This window comes from Natator depressus, chromosome 6 (assembly GCF_965152275.1).
Source record: "Natator depressus isolate rNatDep1 chromosome 6, rNatDep2.hap1, whole genome shotgun sequence".
NCBI lineage: Eukaryota > Metazoa > Chordata > Testudines > Cheloniidae > Natator > Natator depressus.
The window spans coordinates 22,185,139-22,205,664 of NC_134239.1; the positions used below are offsets into that span (position 1 = coordinate 22,185,139).

The window sequence follows — 20,526 nt, forward strand, 5'->3', positions numbered from 1 at the left end:
GCAATGGCCGAAGGCGCCCGAAGCCTGAGCGGCGCACGGGATGACGGGATGCTGGAGGACTGAGGGGTGGCGAAGGGGGGGGGAGGCGGACATGGCTGCTGTTAGGAGAGGTGAGCGGACGCGTTGCCATCGTTACCGCGAGCTCCGCGGCCGATGGGGCAGGGAGTGGGCTCAGAGCGGGGCCGGGTGACGGTTCCCAGCCAGACGGGGTGCGGGGGGTTGCCCCTGCCGGGATGATGGGCCCAGTCTCTCTGTTGCCGCGTTGCCATGGTTACTGCACGGCCCTGGTTAAGTCGCCGCGAGAATCAACTCCCGCCGGCGCGCGCGGCACCCGCAGGCGGCCGGGGTTAGTGCCGCGGCGAGCGTTCACACGCGAAGGGAATGTGAAGCGATTCCGGAGTTAGCCCCAGGGTCGGGCGGGGGCGATGCAGGGCACTCCGATCTCCCTTTGGGGCGGGACAGCCTGAGGGAGGCCTGGCCTCCCTTCGCCCAGCTCGCTCCCACGCTCACGGAGCAGCCTCGCCGGCGCCAGGCCCCCCTCTCGCTCTCTTCTGCGCTTCGGCCTCCGAGCCAGCCTAGCCTACGGCCCGCCATCGGGAAAGGGGGCGGCTCCGGGGCGGTCAGTGCCTGAGGGGAGCCGGTGGGCGCTGGGCGAGGGGACTCCGAGGCGAAGGGTGTCTGCGGGATCAGTGTCTGGGGGGTTCAGGGAGCTGGGTGTCTGGGCGAAGGATGCCGGGCAGGAAGGAGAGGGCTGTTGTATGTCTAGGGGGAGGTGGGTTTCTAGGGAGCTCAGGGGACTAAGGAGAGAGGCAGGGACGGCAGGTTTGTATAAATTTTGGTGCTGCCCAGAACGGGTCCAAGCAGAGCCATCCCGTCCATAGGACAGACTGTGGCAACCGCCCTGGGCCCTGCACTTTGGGGGGCCCCATGCTTTGGTGGGATATGGGGTCCAGGAAGAGCTGTCCCATCTGTAGGATGGACTGGGGCAGCCTGTGCTTTGGGGGGCCCCACACTTCAGGGGGACGTGGGGTCCAGGGCGGCCTGGGGTGTTAGTGGGGGGCCTGGTAAAGGCAGCAGCAAACAACCCAGCCCCAGCTCTGCTCCGCCAGCTCCTGCCATCGCTTGGGGGAGGGGGCGGAAGCCGGAAAGAGACGGGGCGGGGGTTTGGGGGAAGGGGTGGAGTGGGGGCAGGCTGGGGCCAGGTCACTCACTGCTGCCAGCACCAGGCCCCCCCACGAACCCCCTAGCCCACCCTGGACCCCACATGCCCCTGAAGCATGGGCCCCCCCAAAGCGTTGTAAGCCCAAACATTGGTGGAGCCGGGCCCACGTTCCTACATATTGGTGGAGCATGGGCACCACGGGCCCATGTAACTTGCCACCTATGGAGAGAGGTGGTGGGTGTCTAAGGGGACAGACAGTGGGTGGTGAGTATCTGGAAGAGGCAGGGGTTAGCTGGTGTCTGGAAGAGATGGAGGGACAGGGGTTCCCCTGGTTCATTCTCACCCGTCCCCAGTGCACACTCCTGTTGTGAGCAAGCACCAGATGGCTGCAAGGATACAACCAGAATTTTTTTGAGGGGGGGCCCAGGAGGGGCTCATGTGTGTATGGGGTTCCCCTCCTTCACGTTGCCCTGACCTCTTTCCCCCCCGCCTGAGAAACCAGGACCTCTTCCCCTTTCTCCAGGAGAGACCTGGAGTGGTGTGGACTCCCTTCCCCAAGCCAGGGAACTTTTGTTGTGCCCCTTGCCTGCCTGCTTCCAACTTTTACTTGCTGAACTCAGCTACACTGGAGCCAGAGGCTCCATGCTCTGCACTGCTGCATCCCAATCCTCAGCGAAGGGGGATAGGTTGGCTTTGCCTCCCCCGACTCATGCTGCTCCCTAGAGCTACATGTGTGGAGCGACTGGAGGGCACAAGCGCTTCCAATGTCTGCCTTTCAGCTGTGTGCAGCCTCCCACCTCAGGGTAGGGACTGCCTGGTGTCCCCCCTCTGACCTGTTGAAATCTGTGCAAGCTACAACCCTTCACCACTTGCACACAGAGGGCCTTGCTTCTTGCTAATAACCACAGCTGGGCAGGAAATAGTTTTCTTGTACCAGGAAATTTTTTGAGACACTGAAAAATGTTCTCACCCAAAATTGGATCAACATCTTGAAAATTGTCATGAACCATACTATGCCCCTCCCCCCATTTCAGTTCAGGTCTGCTGCTCTAGTGAGGAATCTGCTCCACTAAGCATAACTGAATTGTCCGTATCCTGACTAACTTGTCATGCTTTCTTTGTATGAGTTCTTCTGGCAAAATGCATAACACAGCATGGATATTCTGTTTAATTTGTTCTCCGTGTGGGATACTCTTATAACATAAATTGAGGTAAAGCAAGGGAGAGAAATGCTGCACAAGTGAACTAGCTGTGATGAATGCATTATTAACTATTGGTCAGTAAAATTTTGTCCCATGGCATACATTTTGTATTTGGCAAAACTCTCCTTGACTTATTACAGCATTCCTGGCTACTTTTAGAGTAAGTTAATCAGTATTATGTTGTTTTTCATTATTTTAATTTAATATGAATAAAAGAAATGTAAACAGTAACACCCAGCCTCCCAACTGACCTTTGCTGAGTAGGGCAACCTTCATTTTATTATTAATAACAATATTTTATACTTATTTTAGCACCTTCCTGCTGAGTATTTCAAAGCACTTGACAAACACTAATGAATGAAACCTCTAAATACCTTTGTGACATAGGTAAATTATCTCCATTTTACATATGTGAAAACAAGTACAAAGGACCAGATATTGCTGTGTATCAGTTTAAATCCAGAAGGACTCTTATGAAATAAGTAGAGTTTCCCTCGATTTAGACTGATGTAACTGAGAGCAGAATTTGACCCAGAGACAGTAAGTGGCTTGTCCAAAGTCACATAACAAGTTGATAAGTTAGCTAGAAATAGAACCCAGGACTCCTGACTCCTCTTCTCATGGCGTACTTCTATACTAGCAAAGTAGGATCTGTATTTTAGCAGCTGCTAACAACGGTGCAGCTGGATGAGTGCTAAGCTGCTAGTAGACAGGCCTCAGGCATTTTTACCATTGTGTGCTAAGATCCGGCTATTCTCTCACTGTTATAAATACTTCATTAAAAAAGCCTAACTATGTTCTTTTAATAAGATTGCAAAGTCAAGCACTCAGAAGTTGGGAAATGCCAGATTTAAGGATGGTCGTGCAACCTTAATTCAGCTCCCTTGTGCATATGCATTATGATACAGTATTTAATTACATGATCACATACTATTTTTTCTTATGGTAGTGCCACAGCTTCCCAGAGTGTGCTCAGTCATTCTGTGGGGATGGCGCGCGTGCAGTCCAATCATACATAGCAGCTGCCATGGGCTGGAGCATGTGCAATACAAACAAAATCTGTGGATAATTTAGTAGCCAACGTCTAAGAAATCTCAGCTGCCTATGTGAACTGAGATTTTTCAGTGACTCATAACTTGGTCCTACTTGGGTGTTTTTCACAGCAACAACAAAAGGCACATTCCAGACAGCAGGTGACCCCCGGTCAAATGTCCAGTTCCAATCCAAAGCAAGGAGGTGTGAAAGCTTCTTAAAATATGATAATCTTACAGCTCGTTCATTAACATGGGCAACATGAAATTTTTCATGCTCTCATTCTCCAAAATGACTGAACCATTTTAGCTGAAAGTTTCAAAAAAAAAAAAAAAAAAATCAGTTTGAGGTAGATGCCTGGCATGGAAAATTTCAACCTGAATGGTTTAAGTTGGGCAAAGATATAAGTAAGTGAAAACAGGATCTTATAATGGGAAGCATTGGGCAAACCTAGTTATAGGGATTGCTACCTGCACCATCTGTAACACATTTTTGGCATCAGAAATGCTGAATCCTGAAACAGATTTATAGAAAACGGGCCAAATTCTGCCTTCAAATATGCATGCGCACAGTGTTTAAGAAAATTTGGCAGGGGCTACATTTAAAAAACTCACTTGTTTGGAACAGACTTTATGGACCTAGTTCTGCATTTGTTCAGTGTATCAAACTCCCAATAAAGTCAGTGGGATTCTGCTCATGGAGTATCTGCACAATCCAGCACTAAAAGCACAAATTTCAAAACTGTTTTCTTAAGACGCACATGCAGCTCAAGCATATGTACGTGCAGATAGGCCCTCAGGACAATGTGGCAGATAGATAACCATGCTCCTAAGAGCCCACTCCCATATATGAATGTAAGATTTGCACCATGTTTGTATCCTTTCTTGAAAACTGGAGTTAGTGCGCCAGATTCATCCCTGGTATAAACCCATTGTCTTCACTGGAGTTACACCAAACATAGAGTTGGCCCATATTTAAGCATCGTTATAGGCCGTTGAAAGCAAAGTGATCTTGCACTTGGCAGTCTAAACTAATTTAGAATAATTGAAAATTAGATTTCAACTCTCATAATTGAGTGGATATGTTATTACTAGATTACTAATTACTATATAATTACAATACCTATCTCACAAATGTGTGTTGTAAGGCATAAGCAATTAATGTTGGTGAAATGTACTGAGATTCTATAGATGCTAAGTAGGGTTATTAGATATTATATAATTTGTCCTTGGTACAAATGTAGGAATATGGTTAATGCCTACTTGTGGGCTAATGACAGTGGCATACGGTTTTGTGGTTAGAGCAGGGAACTGGGAATCAGGGCTCTGGGTTCTAAATCCAGCTCTTTCACTGACTCACTGTGTGATCTTTGGGCAATTCCCTAAAGGCTTGTCTATACACAAAAATTGTACTGCTTTATCTAGCCCAGTATAATTAAAGTGGTATAACCCCTGTAACATGGAGTCAGTTATACAGATGTGTGACCAGAGTCCCAGGAGAGCCACACTGAGGTTACTCAATTGGGGTGAACTGCAAAAAATAGGGCAAACAATCCCCAAAGCTAGTGAGTATTCCAATACTTAGATTTACCAAGCCAGCACAAAACCGCTTCTATAATACTTTATGGTTACTCAGAAGCCAACAACACAGTTTCCTTAAAGTAACCCAGCCTTAGGCCTCCACCCAGACACCCAAGTCAAATATGATGAGGATTACTGAAAAGTTTATTCATCATATAAAAAAGTTCTACCAATCCCAAAGGATCGGACACATTATCTCCCAGGTTAATGAATATTTCAGATCTTACCCAAATACATGCTTACAGCCAATTTGTATTAACTAAACTAAAATGTATTAAAAAAGAAAAGACAGAGACTATTGGTTAAAAGATCAATATACATACAGACATGAGTACAGTTCTGAGATCAGATTCCTAGTAGAGATGGTGAGCTTTTGTAGTTGTAATTTTTCAGAATTAGTCCAAGGCTATAGTTCTATGTCCATATTCAGGGTGATCCAGATGGGACTCTCGAGATCTCAGTCTTAGGACTTAAGCTTTTCCTGCATGAAGCATCAAGCAGATCTGAGATAAAAAGGATCAGGACCCAAGACATTTTTATATAGTACCAGGCCTTCTTTTGACTGCTCAGAGTCCTTAGGGGAACAATAGGTAATCATGGAGACTTTGAAGTAGACCTATTTCCTAAGCATCACTGGTAATTAGCTACGTGGATTAACATAAGACAATTGCCTGTTTTCCACCATTCACAGGTAATTTGCTGTACATTTCAAAGAGAGATAAATAATAATACAGTGATATCACTATATTTACAGTTCATTTAAATGATATTTCCTTTTGATATCTGAATTAAAGAATTAACAGAATACAGCATAGACAGGGACTGCTCGATTACATTGTTAACCTCTAACAATATATATGTAAACTCACAAAAACACAAACATTATCTACCAGTATGTCCCTAAGGGTTGAATCTGGGTCAATTATCCTGCAAGCTGCTTAACCCTTTCTGGTCATGCGTCATATGGTGTATCTTAGGCTTGTTTTCAGATGGAATTCCAGAATAAGAGCTATCGCTATTCCAGAATAAGGGTATCCACACATGGAGTTATTGCACTCTACCTTAAGATGAAACAAGTTTCAAGTGTAGACAAGCCCTTTTTCCTGTTGGGAAGGGGAGTAAGCTATCCACACTAGAGGTTATTCTGGTATAACTATTTTGGTAAGAAATCACACCCTTAACTGACATAGTTATATCAATACAAAATTTGCATGTAGCCCAGTCCTTAGGCCCCAATCCTGCAAAGACTTCCACATCAGCTTAACTTCACATGTTGTAAGTAGTCAATGTGTAAAATTAAGCAGCAGAGGCATAAATCTTTGCAGGATGAGTGCCTTAGTCACAAAGTGCCTTAGTTTTGCCTTCTGAAAAATAGGGCTAATACAAGAAATTCTCAATTCTGTATGTACCTATGGAGTGCTAAAAGGGATAACAATGGCCAAGTGAGCTTTCATTAGGTCAATACTGCCACACTTCAAGAAAACTTAAATTTGTGTTTTACAGGGAAGTTAGATTAGACACTTTCAGAAAAATTATTGCTTGGCTCATACATTTCTTTTTTTTTAATTGCAGTGTGTTAAGGATTTATCTGGACTTTCAATGATTGGTTGTAAGGGGAGCGTGGTTAGAAGGAAGTATCATTTGAGATGGGGAAAGGGGCAACATTGTGGTGGTTGGGGCCATGGTTTTGACTTAATCAACCTTTGGTTGTAATTTAACAACAAATGACATATTCTGATTCCCCTGCATGCTTCTCTGGTTCTTGTACAGTTCAGAAACAGGGAAATGTCATCAGGTGATTCATAATGAGTGCTTTGAAGGTACGGATACACAATAATATTTAGTATCTATATAGCGCTTCAAAGAGTTTTCAAAGAGATGTACACACCAGAGAAGGTGGGTTCTCTCCATGAAGGTTTCACAGAATGACTTTAGGGTTAATGGATCCTAAAACAAGTTATTTTCTAAATCTGAAATAGCTGATGTGGAAAAATGTGTGCATTTTGCAACATTGTTCGTAGCGAAAATGTAGGCTGATTTTCTCCTAATTATTCGTTATTTTTCCCTCCGATGGCAGGAAGAACTTCATCAGTTGTATCCTTTTGGACATCCCATCCCTTGCACTTGGGGATGACCTGCAAGATCAGTGTCTAATAAGTTTGCACAATGTTTATATTAGCGTAGTTTTCACTGGTATCCTTTTTTGTGTGGCATCAACCATCAACACCATCCGTTTGAGCTACTATTGGTAGGTGATAGCTTCTAAAGGTATGTCTTCACAGCAGAGTTATCCCAGGCTCCTACTTGGGTATTGCTGCTACCCCAGCACCCATACACATACGAAGCCCTCTTGCATGAAAATACTTATGCTTTCAGCCTGGGCTAGCTGGCTGGTCTGGTGCTATAGGTTGATGGTCAAGTTCTGCTTTCACTCGTACTGGTAACCCACCCACTTCGCAATCAGAGCGCAGGCTAAACCAGTCAAATGCCAATAGTCCGACTCCTCCGATGCTTTCCCAAAATTCCCTCTCCCCCATGTGTTGAAAAGCACAGACACATTCTCCTACAGTTCACTGGGAAAGAATCATAGAGTGGGTCAGCTTACAGCAATGCTAAGAACCAAGGGATATGCCCCTAGAAGTCCTAGCAAAACATGAATCAGCGTGGACCCAGTAACTCAGGTATGGTTTTGCAAAGTGGCTGCTCACATCCAGGGTAGGTTAAGCCAGGGGCTGTTCACCTGAATGAAGACATACCCTAAGTCAGTGATGTGTAGATGAGTAATTGAAAGAGAATTGAAACAAAAAACAGTCACCATAGATCCATGGTCTTTCGAGGTGTATGAGGGAGATTAGAGGAGAAGGAAGGAGTGACTGGTTGGTCTGTACTAACAATCTAAAAAATTGTAGACTGAGCTACATGAAATCCATGCATCACATACCCCTGAGACTTGACATTACATAGCTGACAAGGGGTGCCAAAAGAGCATTGTAGCACACTCTTTGCCCTGGTCTACACTAGGACTTTAGGTCGAATTTAGCAGCATTAAATCTATGTAAACCTGCACCCGTCCACACGATGAAGCCCTTTATTTCGACTTAAAGGGCTCTTAAAATCGATTTCCTTACTCCACCCCTGACAAGTGGATTAGCGCTTAAATCGGCCTTGCCGGGTCGAGTTTGGGGTACTGTGGACACAATTCGACGGTATTGGCCTCCGGGAGCTATCCCAGAGTGCTCCATTTTGACCGCTCTGGACAGCACTCTCAACTCAGATGCACTGGCCAGGTAGACAGGAAAAGAACCGCGAACTTTTGAATCTCATTTCCTGTTTGGCCAGCGTGGCAAGCTGCAGGTGACCATGCAGAGCTCATCAGCAGAGGTGACCATGATGGAGTCTCAGAATCGCAAAAGAGCTCCAGCATGGACCAAACGGGAGGTACGGGATCTGATCGCTGTATGGGGAGAGGAATCCGTGCTATCAGAACTCCGTTCCAGTTTTCGAAATGCCAAAACCTTTGTCAAGATCTCCCAGGGCATGAAGGACAGAGGCCATAACAGGGACCTGAAGCAGTGCCGCGTGAAACTGAAGGAGCTGAGGCAAGCCTACCAGAAAACCAGAGAGGCGAACGGCCGCTCCGGGTCAGAGCCCCAAACATGCCGCTTCTATGATGAGCTGCATGCCATTTTAGGGGGTTCAGCCATCACTACCCCAGCCGTGTTGTTTGACTCCTTCAATGGAGATGGAGGCAATACGGAAGCAGGTTTTGGGGACGAAGAAGATGATGATGATGACGAGGTTGTAGCCAGGAACTGTTTCTCACCCTGGACCTGGAGCCAGTACCCCCTGAACCCACCCAAGGCTGCCTCCTGGACCCGGCAGGCGGAGAAGGGACCTCCGGTGAGTGTACCTTTTAAAATACTATACATGGTTTAAAAGCAAGCATGTGAAAGGATTACTTTGCCCTGGCATTCGCGGCTCTCCTGGATATACTCCCAAAGCCTTTGCAAAAGGTTTCTGGGGAGGGCAGACTTATTGCGTCCTTCATGGTAGGACACTTTACCACTCCAGGCCAGTAACACGTACTCGGGAATCATTGTACAACAAAGCATTGCAGTGTATGTTTGCTGGCGTTCAAGCAACATCCGTTCGTGTGTTATCCTCAGGAGAGTGAGATATAATCCATGGTCACCTGGTTGAAATAGGGTGCTTTTCTTCAGGGGACACTCAGAGGAGCCCATTCCTGCTGGGCTGTTTGCCTGCGGCTGAACAGAAATGTTCCCCGCTGTTAGCCACAGGGAGGGGGGAGGGTTGAGGGGGTAGCCACGCGGTGGGGGGAGGCAAAATGCGACCTTGTAACGAAAACACATGTGCTATGTATGTAATGTTAACAGCAAGGTTTACCCTGAAAGAGTGTAGCCAGTGTTTTATAAAATGTGTCTTTTTAAATACCGCTGTCCCTTTTCTTTTCTCCACCAGCTGCATGTGTTTCAATGATCACAGGGATCTTCTCCTTCCCAGAGGCTAGTGAAGATTAGAAAGAAAAAAAACCGCACTCGAGATGAAATGTTCTCCGAGCTCATGCTGTCCTCCCACACTGACAGAGCACAGACGAATGCGTGGAGGCAAATAATGTCAGACTGCAGGAAAGCACAAAATGACCAGGAGGAGAGGTGGCGAGCTGAAGAGAGTAAGTGGCGGGCTGAAGAGAGTAAATGGCGGGCTGAAGAGAGGGCTAAAGCTCGAATGTGGCGGCAGCGTGATGAGAGGAGGCAGGATTCAATGCTGAGGCTGCTGGAGGACCAAACCAGTATGCTCCAGTGTATGGTTGAGCTGCAGCAAAGGCAGCTGGAGCACAGACTGCCACTATAGCCCCTGTGTAACCAACCGCCCTCCTCCCCAAGTTCCATAGCCTCCACACCCAGACGCCCAAGAACGCGGTGGGGTGGCCACCGGCCAACCAGCCACTCCACCACAGAGGATTGCCCAAAAAAATGAAGGCTGTCATTCAATAAATTTTAAAGTTGTAAACTTTTAAAGTGCTGTGTGGCATTTTCCTTCCCTCCTCCACCACCCCTCCTGGGCTACCTTGGTAGTCATCCCCCTATTTGTGTGATGAATGAATAAAGAATGCATGAATGTGAAGCAACAATGACTTTATTGCCTCTGCAAGAGGTGATCAAAGGGAGGAGGGGAGGGTGGTTAGCTTACAAGGAAGTAGAGTGAACCAAGGGGCGGGGGGTTTCATCAAGGAGAAACAAACAGAACTTTCACACCGTAGCCTGGCCAGTCCTGAAACTGGTTTTCAAAGCCTCTCTGATGCGTACCGCACCCTCCTGTGCTCTTCTAACCACCCTGGTGTCTGGCTGCGCGTAACCAGCAGCCAGGCGATTTGCCTCAACCTCCCACCCCGCCATAAACGTCTCCCCCTTACTCTCACAGATATTGTGGAGCACACAGCAAGCAGTAATAACAGTGGGAATATTGGTTTCGCTGAGGTCTAAGCGAGTCAGTAAACTGCGCCAGCGCGCCTTTAAACGTCCAAATGCACATTCTACCACCATTCTGCACTTGCTCAGCCTGTAGTTGAACAGCTCCTGACTGCTGTCCAGGCTGCCTGTGTACGGCTTCATGAGCCATGGCATTAAGGGGTAGGCTGGGTCCCCAAGGATACATATAGGCATTTCAACATCACCAACAGTTATTTTCTGGTCTGGGAATAAAGTCCCTTCTTGAAGCTTTTGAAACAGACCAGAGTTCCTGAAGATGCGAGCGTCATGTACCTTTCCCGGCCATCCCACGTTGATGTTGGTGAAACGTCCCTTGTGATCCACCAGAGCTTGCAGCACTATTGAAAAGTACCCCTTGCGGTTTATGTACTCGCCGGCTTGGTGCTCCGGTGCCAAGATAGGGATATGGGTTCCGTCTATGGCCCCACCACAGTTAGGGAATCCCACTGCAGCAAAGCCATCCACTATGACCTGCACATTTCCCAGGGTCACTACCCTTGATATCAGCAGATCTTTGATTGCGTGGGCTACTTGCATCACAGCAGCCCCCACAGTAGATTTGCCCACTCCAAATTGATTCCCAACTGACCGGTAGCTGTCTGGCGTTGCAAGCTTCCACAGGGCTATCGCCACTCGCTTCTCAACTGTGAGGGCTGCTCTCATCTTGGTATTCATGCGCTTCAGGGCAGGGGAAAGCAAGTCACAAAGTTCCATGAAAGTGCCCTTACGCATGCGAAAGTTTCGCAGCCACTGGGAATCGTCCCAGACCTGCAACACTATGCGGTGCCACCAGTCTGTACTTGTTTCCCGAGCCCAGAATCGGCGTTCCACAGCATGAACCTGCCCCATTAGCACCATGATGCATGCATTGGCAGGGCCCATGCTTTCAGAGAAATCTGTGTCCATGTCCTGATCACTCACGTGACCGCGCTGACGTCGCCTCCTCGTCCGGTAGCGCTTTGCCAGGTTCTGGTGCTGCATATACTGCTGGATAATGCGTGTGGTGTTTAATGTGCTCCTAATTGCCAAAGTGAGCTGAGCGGACTCCATGCTTGCCTTGGTATGGCGTCCGCACAGAAAAAAGGCGCGGAATGATTGTCTGCCGTTGCTCTGACGGAGGGAGGGGCGACTGATGACACGGCTTACAGGGTTGGCTTCAGGAGGCTAAAATCCACAAAGGGGGTGGCTTTACATCAAGGAGTAGTTCAGGCAGGACTTCACGGAGGGTTCCAATAAGAAATGGTGCACCTAAGTTATTGTTCTTATTGGAACAAGGAGGTTAGCCTGGCCTCTGATTGATACATGGCTAGATCTACCTCGCAGCACCTTCTCTGTGAGTGACTGCAGTGTGACCTAGAGGAATGAGTCCCCTAGACAGGGGAGGAGGCAAATGAGTACAAAACAAATCTGGTCTATTTCTTGTTTTGATCCACTCCATCTATCTTTTACATCTTTGGCTGGCAGCAGACGGTGCAGAAGGACTGCAAGCCATCCACATCTCATGGCTGCTCAGCAGAAGATGGTACAGTACGACTGCTAGCCATCCTCATCTCTTGCCTGCCTGGCAGAAGATGGCACAGTACGATTGCTAGCCATCGTCATCTCTTGCCTGCCCGGCAGAAGATGGTACAATACGACTGCTAGCAATCCGTATTGCCTGCCTGCTCACCATTAGACGGTTCAATACGACTGACTGCAGGACTAAAGAGAATGACCTGGTCAAGTCACCAAAAATTTAGTCCCTGCGCCCATGTCTGCCCAGGCGCTCCCAGCCGACGTGGCCAGGAGCACCTCGGACATGACGAGGACGGCTATCAGTCATACTGCACCGTCTGCTGCCAGAAGGCAATGGGTTGCTGCTACTGTGTAGCAATGCCGTACCGCGTCTGCCAGCACCCAGGAGACATACGGTGACGGTTACCTGAGCGGGCTCCATGCTTGCGGTGGTATGGCGTCCGCACAGGTAACTCAGGAAAAAAGGCGCGAAATGATTGTCTGCCCTTGCCTTCACAGAGGGAGGGAGGGAACGGGGGCCGGACAATATGTACCCAGAACCACCCGCGACAATGTTTTAGCCCAATCAGAGTGCTCCATTGGGCTGCTCTGGACAGCACTCTCAACTCAGATGCACGATTGTTTGCCGTTGCTCTGACGCAGGGAGGGGCGACTGAGGACACGGCTTACAGGGTTGACTTCACAGAGGGTTCCAATAAGAAATGGTGCACCTAAGTTATTGTTCTTATTGGAACAAGGAGGTTAGCCTGGCCTCTGATTGATACATGGCTAGATCTACCTCGCTGCACCTTCTCTGTGCGTGACTGCAGTGTGACCTAGAGGAATGAGTCCCCTAGACAGGGGAGAAGGCAAATGAGTACAAAACAAATCTGGTCTATTTCTTGTTTTGATCCACTCCATCTATCTTTTACATCTTTGGCTGGCAGCAGACGGTGCAGAATGACATATTGCCTGCCTGCTCACCATAAGACGGTTCAATAGGACTGACTGCCGGACTAAAGAGAATGACCTGGTCAAGTCACTAAAAATTTAGTCCCTGCGCCCATGTCTGCCCAGGCGCTCCTGATCGACCTCACACAGGCGACCAGGAGTACCTCGGACATGACGAGGACGGCTACCAGTCGTATTGTACCGTCTGCTGCCACAAGGCAATGGGTTGCTGCTACTGTGTAGCAATGCCGTGCCGCGTCTGCCAGCACCCAGGAGACATACGGTGACGGTTACCTGAGCGGGCTCCATGCTTGCGGTGGTATGGCGTCCGCACAGGTAACTCAGGAAAAAAGGCGTGAAACGATTGTCTGCCCTTGCTTTCACGGAGGGAGGGAGGGAAGGGGGGGACTGACGATATGTACCCAGAACCACCCGCGACAATGTTTCAGCCCCATCAGGCATTGGGATCTCAACCCAGAATTCCAATGGGCAGCGGAGACTGCGGGAACTGTGGGATAGCTACCCACAGTGCAATGCTCCGGAAGTCGACTCTAGCCTCGGTACTGTGGAAGCACTCCGCCGAGTTAATGCACTTCTGTGGGGACACACACACTCGAATATATAAAACAGATTTCTAAAAAACCGACTTCTATAAATTCGACCTTATTCCGTAGTGTAGACATACCCTTTGTCTCTCTTTCCTGGTGCTCCGCCCTCCCTTCCTCCTCTCCCCGCCCCCTGTGGTAACCTCCTAAGAAAAGAGACAGACACCTTATTCTTCAAAGACTTCTGCTACTGGAATTTCTCCAGCATTTTTGCTCCACCTTCCTTCAACCAGAAAAACAGGAAAACCAAGTTCTGCCTTATTAAAATTAACATGCTTGGGAACTGGACTACTCCCATGACTTGTAGGTATTCTCATCCAAACTGGGTGGGCACTAACGCTAAAATAATCCGTATGTAAACTTAATATCATCTTAAACCTGGGGGACAGTAGAACGAAATGGCCACTAGAAGTCCATGCCAAATTCTCTGTTGGTTGAAATGGGTGCAGCTCCATGATTTTGGCTCCTATATTTTACTGAAGGCGCTGTCAGCATTTGAAATGTGTATCACATTTGGCTCCTGTCGTTTCCCCCCCTTTAAACAATGCATAATAAACATGAAACAGACTACCAAGGAAATACAAATTAAATAAATGGCTGCTGGCTAGAAGACTCTTTCCCCAACATACACACTCTTATAATATTGATCTAACTGGAAATTTGGTGAGAAAGGCTGATCCAGAAGTTAGGGCATTAGCCAAGGATTTAAGAGACCTGGATTCAAGATCCTGCTCTACCACAAACTTCCTGCGCAACCTTGTGCAACTCACTATTTGCCTAGTGCATCAGTTCCTCATCTGTAAAATTAGGAATAATAGGGTTCGCCGGGGTGTTGTGAGGATAATACCCTAAAGATTGTGAGGTGCTCAGATACTATGCTAATGAGGGCCCTGTTAACAACTAAGTATTAAAACTGACAAGAAACCAAAAAGCTATTGTCCTACATTCATACTATTTGGAATCTTAAAATTTGATTTTAGGTATTTCCAAGATATCAATCACCTTGGTATCTTAAGTGCCAATATAAACATGTACATGCATAGATTGCTATGGAAAATAAGGGATAGTAACATTTTGAGGTTAATATGCTGTGACTGATAATTTATAAAATATATCTTGACTGCATTACTGTTACAGATCCTTAATAACATTTGTCAGCTGTCATCTGTTCCCTTACAGATACTGTTCTATTTAAATGGATTTTATTACATCTTTTATTTCTTGGCAACTCTTCTAATGATTATTTATAAAAGTAAGTTACTTTATACATATTCTAAACACAAAACTCAGATGTGTGCGTGTTATATTGTGATGACTTGATGTACTTAGTGGTTTTGGTTTGTTTACACTTTGTTATTCAACAGGTCAAGTTTTCAGTTATCCAGATAATTACTTGGGTCTTGATCTTGCACTGCTGTTCATTATGGCCACTCTAGAAGCAATCCGATTATACTTGGGTATGTTGATCTTAAATATCATTGTGCACTTTAAGATGGAATGTTTGCCTCATAGTCTTTACACATTAATCATGTTATGAATGTGGATGTCAAAACTTGCTGATTTAGCAGCGTAACTAATTATTTTACAGACTGTTAAAACATGTATGTTGTTGAACATTAATTGATTGATCTGTATTGCCAGAAGGGCAAATGATTGTAGTTATATATTGGTTAAATATAATTTTTAAGTACCACTAAAAAGGGACAGATTCACAGATAACAAGAACTGCTGGAAATGTAACACTGGAGTATTGCTGTGCTATTTATAAGTATGTATGTTGTGGGAGAGAATAAAGCTCAAAACACAGAAGCCCTGATTCTGCTGAAGGGCTCATTTACACTGCTCCAGCAGCATAAAAGTGGTCAAGTGGCTGGAAATAGCCCACGGGGATTATCCAGTACAGAAGACTTCCTTGAGCAACCTGAGCTGCCACAATTGTTCCACACCCCTCCTTCTTGCAGCCCTCATTTCTTCCAGCACTACACTTGGAGGGCAGGGTATGGGGCAGGAGGGACGCTCACCTTGACTCTGGCCCCTTTGCATTGAGTTAATGGGCTAGAGTGGCATAAGGGCCATATAAGCCTCGGTTCCAACTCCCACCATAGGCATTACGAGTCAGTTAGAAGGGGTTTGTTTGTTGGGGGTAGGGATTAATTTTTTTATATGCCAGGTGTTCTTGAGACATTTATACCAGCATACACCATGGGCTTCTGCTGAATTCAGCTAGGTTACATCAGGGATGAATTTAGCCTATTGTCTTCAGTTTATAGTTAAAATGTGTCTAAAAGTAAATTCTCTGCATATGTGCTCAGAGCCTGTTTGATGAAAACATTTTATAAATTGAAAAATAAGTTCCAAGTCTCAGGCAATTAAAAAATGAATCACAAAACTATTGACCCTAAAACTGGCTTGGACATAAGGTACAAAATTTTAACAAAGACACTTTACAGTTAGAACAGATGACAAGAGATGTGGTAGATTTTCCATTACTTGAAATATTAAAATTATATTTGATCTCTTTATAAAAGATATAATCTAGTCCAGTGGTTCTCAAACTTTTTTTTTCGCGGACCACTTGAAAATTGCTGAGGGTCTTGGCGGACCACTTAATGATCTTTCCAAGTGTTGTTTGTACCGTTAGCTAACTATTGTAAAGCGCTTTGCATAAAAGCTCTCTCTATAAAAAAAACTTAATAATAATACACTTTTTTGTTCTACAAATAAAAGCACACAACTCATATTTTAATATCAGTAGTCTTACCTTTCTAATGCGATGGATGGGCCCTCTCTCCCCTGCCGCAGCAGCTCCAAAACTGGGGCTGGGAAGGGGGGGTGTCTCCTCCACCATAGCAGCCACATGGCTGAGGCTGGGAAGAAGGGCCATCACTCCCCAGCAGCCGCAGCCTTGGAGCTGGGGAAAGTTGCCTCTTTCTCTGGCCACCGCAGTCCTGCACGTCCCAAATTCCCCCCACCCCCTCTTCTCACCCCACTGCCCTCTCCCACCTACTTTCTATTCGCCCCAAGGCCTCCACCTCACCTTACATGTGCGTCTTCTCCAGGGTCCAGGCACCTAATTAGTGGAGCCACACAGTGGGTGGCCCTTCATTCTCTCATGTGCGGCCGCCCAAACACGCACCTTAGAGGGAACTATCCGCGGACCACCTGAAAGGAGCTCGTGGCTGTGGACCACCGTTTGAGAACCTCTGTTCTAGTCAACAAGTTGTCAGGCTCAGTGCAGGAACTATGTGAAATTTGATGGCCTTTCAAGCAACAAGCCAGACTAGATGATCGTAATGATCACATCTAACTTTAAAATCTATTAATCTGGGGAAAATAATGTAGGAGTTGTGCTTAGGGCTTGTGCACATGTGCTGCATGGATTTTCCACACCCCTCAGCAATGTAGTTATACTGATAGAAGTCTATAGTGTAGACCAAGTCTTAGAGTACCAGTAGATTGTCTTTTATCCAAACTACCATCCTGGTCAGTGTTGAAATGACTGTGCTTATCTGTCTTGGGATTTGTTCTTAAACTTACAGACAGAGGCCTTGATTCAGGAAAGCACTTAAGCATGTGCTTGACTTTAAGCATGTACTTAAGTCCTATAGACTTCAAAAAGAGTCTTAAGCATGTACTTACAGTTAAGCATGTGTTTAAGTGCCCTTACTGAACAGGGCTGCTCTCCTGAGTTGGGGCCCAAGACATTGTCCCTGTAAACAGTCAAAGATTCATGTAACCCTTTTGTTTCCTCAAGGTACAAAGGGTAACCTGACAGAAGAAGAGATTCCACTAGGCATCAGTCTCATGATTACTGTTGGCAGCATAATGTTGTCTGTCTACTTCCTGCTGTGGGAGACTTATGTGCTGAAAGCAGATGTCATTATTAATGCTATTCTTCTTTTTACGTACGGGCTTGAGGGACTACTACAGATCATAGCTATTGCTGCATTTGTCAGCTAAATCTCTGCTGCTCAGAGTTGTAAGGTACATCTGCTTCCAACATTTCTTCAGTAAAGGGACAACATGCATCTTTAAACAGTAAAGGTATTTGGTTTCACTTTCTCCAGTGTAAAATATTGAGGGGAACCTCATCCTTATATTACAAGGTTTAATATAGCCCTATTCCGGCACAGACCCCCATGAATGACCAGCTAAAATATCCTGTACAGTAGTTCTGTTCCAATAAGTAGTTTGACTAAGTAGTTCATTTAGTGGCAATGTCCCTGCTTCAGGAAAACACTTAAGTACATGCTCCGCTTTAAGTCTGAGTAATTCCACTGCAGTCACTGGGAGTGCTTCTGGGCTCAAAGTTACACACATATTCAAGTGTATTCCTGCATTAGGTCCATGTGCTGACCTGCTGTGCCTAACGAGGTACATGTGTATTTAATCAAAATTCTGAATCAGATATTTGTATCCAAATCAGAACAAATATAAACCAAGATATTACTCTAGTTGTATGTTGGTACAATACCATTGATTTTAATGCAATCACACTGGCATAAAACTGGAGTAATGCAAAGGTCAACCAGGCCCTATCCACATTAAAAGAAAATACTGTGGGCTCAGTTCTGCACTACCAAGGTAACAGGGTAGTATTTGAGGGCAGAATTTTGTCCTGTTGTCCTTATTCTGATCTCACTTGTGCCTTTTACACCTTCGTAATTCCACTGACTTCAGTGGAGTTACTCTGATTGATACCAGTGTGTGAGAGAGCTGAATCAGGTCTCCTCTATGCAAAAGGGAGCTGAGTTATAGCTGTTGTGGGAACTACAGATCCGACCACTCCTCATTTCCACTGAGGCCACATCTCTGCTTTGCAATGTAAAGGATGGGGCTTTAAAATGGGAATGAATGTTACATCCCCTTTGTACTACCTGAGTAGTGTTGAATGGCCTTTTTATAAATAAGAATTAGGCCTTGATTTTTCCTTTTGAAAGATCAGCTTTAATGTTGTGTAAGGTTTTTATAGTCTCTATATGATGTACCTATCTTTATAACTTTCCTTTCCTGTTCTGTTAAATCACTATTTTAAAATCTGTTTGACTAAATGCAAGCTAAGATTTGCAGATGACCATGGATTTTTGTAACAGTGTAATCATTGGTTTTTTTGTATATAATTATAGTCTTCATATTCATATGTTTTATTTTTGTATCATTTTTTAAAAAAAAATAAAGAATTCATTATACCCTAATTCTGTTTGCAAGTGCAAAATATTTTGGACCAGATTCTGGGGTATGGCTAAGCGCACAGAGCTCAAGCTGGGGGGGTTAGGCAGAGTGTGTGGAAAGAACTCCTTTGATTTTGCTGCTTCTGTGTGCAGGCCAGTTTATCCTGAGGTCTGCTTTAATTTACACCAGGCTGCAATGACTTCAGGGGGCTGAAAATGCAGCCAGGGACTGGTGTTGCCTGGTAGTGGCTCAGCCACACACCCTTTTCCCTGCTCTGATGGCAGCAGGGGGGCAGTGATGTAAAAGCCCATGTGGCAGCACTGTGCCACCAAAGGATCAATCTTAAATTAGGGAAATTGTCCATGAGCTAGTTAACATCTGCTTCAGAGCCACATTATACCTACAGTGTAACTAACATCAAAATCTGCATTTCTGCAGGCAGATCTCCTGGGGATGAAATCCTGGCCCTGTTAAAGCCAATGGCAAAATTTCCCATTGATTTCAGTAGGGTCAGGATTTCACCCCAAAGTCAATGAGAGAATTATGGAAGTGCGTCCTAAGAGGCAGCAGATAAAATGAGTGACTGAATGCTTTCATGCTTAATCTGCATAAGTCAAATGGCAATCCTTTTGTTCTTCTAAATTTGCCTGGCATAATGGAATCTGCCCTGACATACATTTTCTGTTAATAAAGCAAAATGCACAACATATAATACTGCTTCACTCATCCTATGCATGATGAAAGCATATCACGAAAGCATACCATGCATATTTATACCTTGATTTATTGTATGTGTGCAAATAAATGAAAGTTCATTTCCTGGTATTTAGATATACCCATCTCAGGCAAAGGTAGAAATGCAGGGGCCCTTAACAGAATCCAAAGGAAAAACGATGTAAACAAAACCACAGTTACTTGATTGTCTATATTAGAGCAGACAGGGATAGCACGCCTTATAGTTAACTCTGAGTTCCTATATTCGCGTCCTTCTTTTACATGGCACTGGTGATCTGAAAGGGTAGCTGCAAATAGAGCACATTAGACTAGTCCAGCTAGAGGTAACAAATGTCTAACTTCATTAATAATTTAAATACACTTGTTCTCTTGTTTCCAAGTGTTGTCTTGAGTCCCACAATTAATGCCTGAAGTCATGTGCCCTCTGGTGCAGATAAAGTACCCATCCAATGTCTCCTGGTGTTCCATGCTCTTTGCAACCTTTTTCACCATAGATGTAGATGGGGTCTACATCTGTAGCACAATGTTCTGTGATACATTGTCGCCTGTGTGCATTATTCTCTGTACAGACTGTCAGTCATTTTGAAATTCTCTCTGAAAGAAACTAGTGTAACACTTAAGAAAACTAATAACCCAAGAAGTCATCTAAGGCCTTGTTGACCTGCCCTCACACGGGTGAAGTTAAACTGGAGCAATCCCCTTGTCGACACTCATATTTTGGTTAGAGTGGGTACATTTTTGGCTTAGCTTCAACTTGTTCCTAATGTACTTAAGGCGAATTGAAGCCATTCTTAAATCAAAATAAGTGACTACATGGGAGTTTAACTAAACTGATTTAAATTCACACCGTTAGTTAAGCCAGTGTGACTATCCTTGTAGGCAAGCCCTAAACTCTCAAGCAGCATCAAATAATCAGAGCAGGATCTAATGTTCCAGAGAGGAATCTGAGCCCTACTGCACTATTAATAATATTAGCTTGGCACACCCAACTCTCTGGGTCAGAGGCTGATCTCACTGATTATACTGGCAGTAGGTGGAGAAAGAAGAAATGAGATTGTAGAAGTGGGAGGCTAGTGACCACAG

At 45.6% G+C, this 20,526-nt stretch overlaps 1 protein-coding gene across 3 annotated transcripts; it reads left to right on the forward strand.

Moving 5' to 3' along the window:
• Positions 1 to 65: 65 nt before the first annotated feature.
• On the forward strand, positions 66 to 18,611 carry TMEM80 (transmembrane protein 80). 3 transcript variants are annotated; one of them, XM_074954764.1, is made up of 5 exons: positions 75 to 110; positions 7,054 to 7,070; positions 14,695 to 14,788; positions 14,901 to 14,993; positions 17,291 to 18,611. In XM_074954764.1, exons 1-5 carry the CDS (start codon positions 92 to 94, stop codon positions 17,494 to 17,496), a joined length of 429 nt encoding a protein of 142 aa, XP_074810865.1. In that variant the 5' UTR covers positions 75 to 91; the 3' UTR covers positions 17,497 to 18,611. The 3 variants fall into 3 exon arrangements, with proteins under 3 accessions (XP_074810864.1, XP_074810863.1, XP_074810865.1); XM_074954763.1 differs by lacking the exons at positions 14,695 to 14,788; positions 14,901 to 14,993; positions 17,291 to 18,611 and adding exons at positions 8,316 to 8,876; positions 9,456 to 9,972 and having other exon boundaries at positions 66 to 110; positions 7,054 to 7,224; XM_074954762.1 differs by lacking the exons at positions 14,695 to 14,788; positions 14,901 to 14,993; positions 17,291 to 18,611 and adding an exon at positions 9,456 to 9,972 and having other exon boundaries at positions 66 to 110; positions 7,054 to 8,876.
• Positions 18,612 to 20,526: the final 1,915 nt, after the last annotated feature.

Bases quoted from the DNA above. Each gene is read 5' to 3' on its own strand.
- TMEM80 (XM_074954762.1), top strand. From the start codon at position 8,337: ATGCAGAGCTCATCAGCAGAGGTGACCATGATGGAGTCTCAGAATCGC.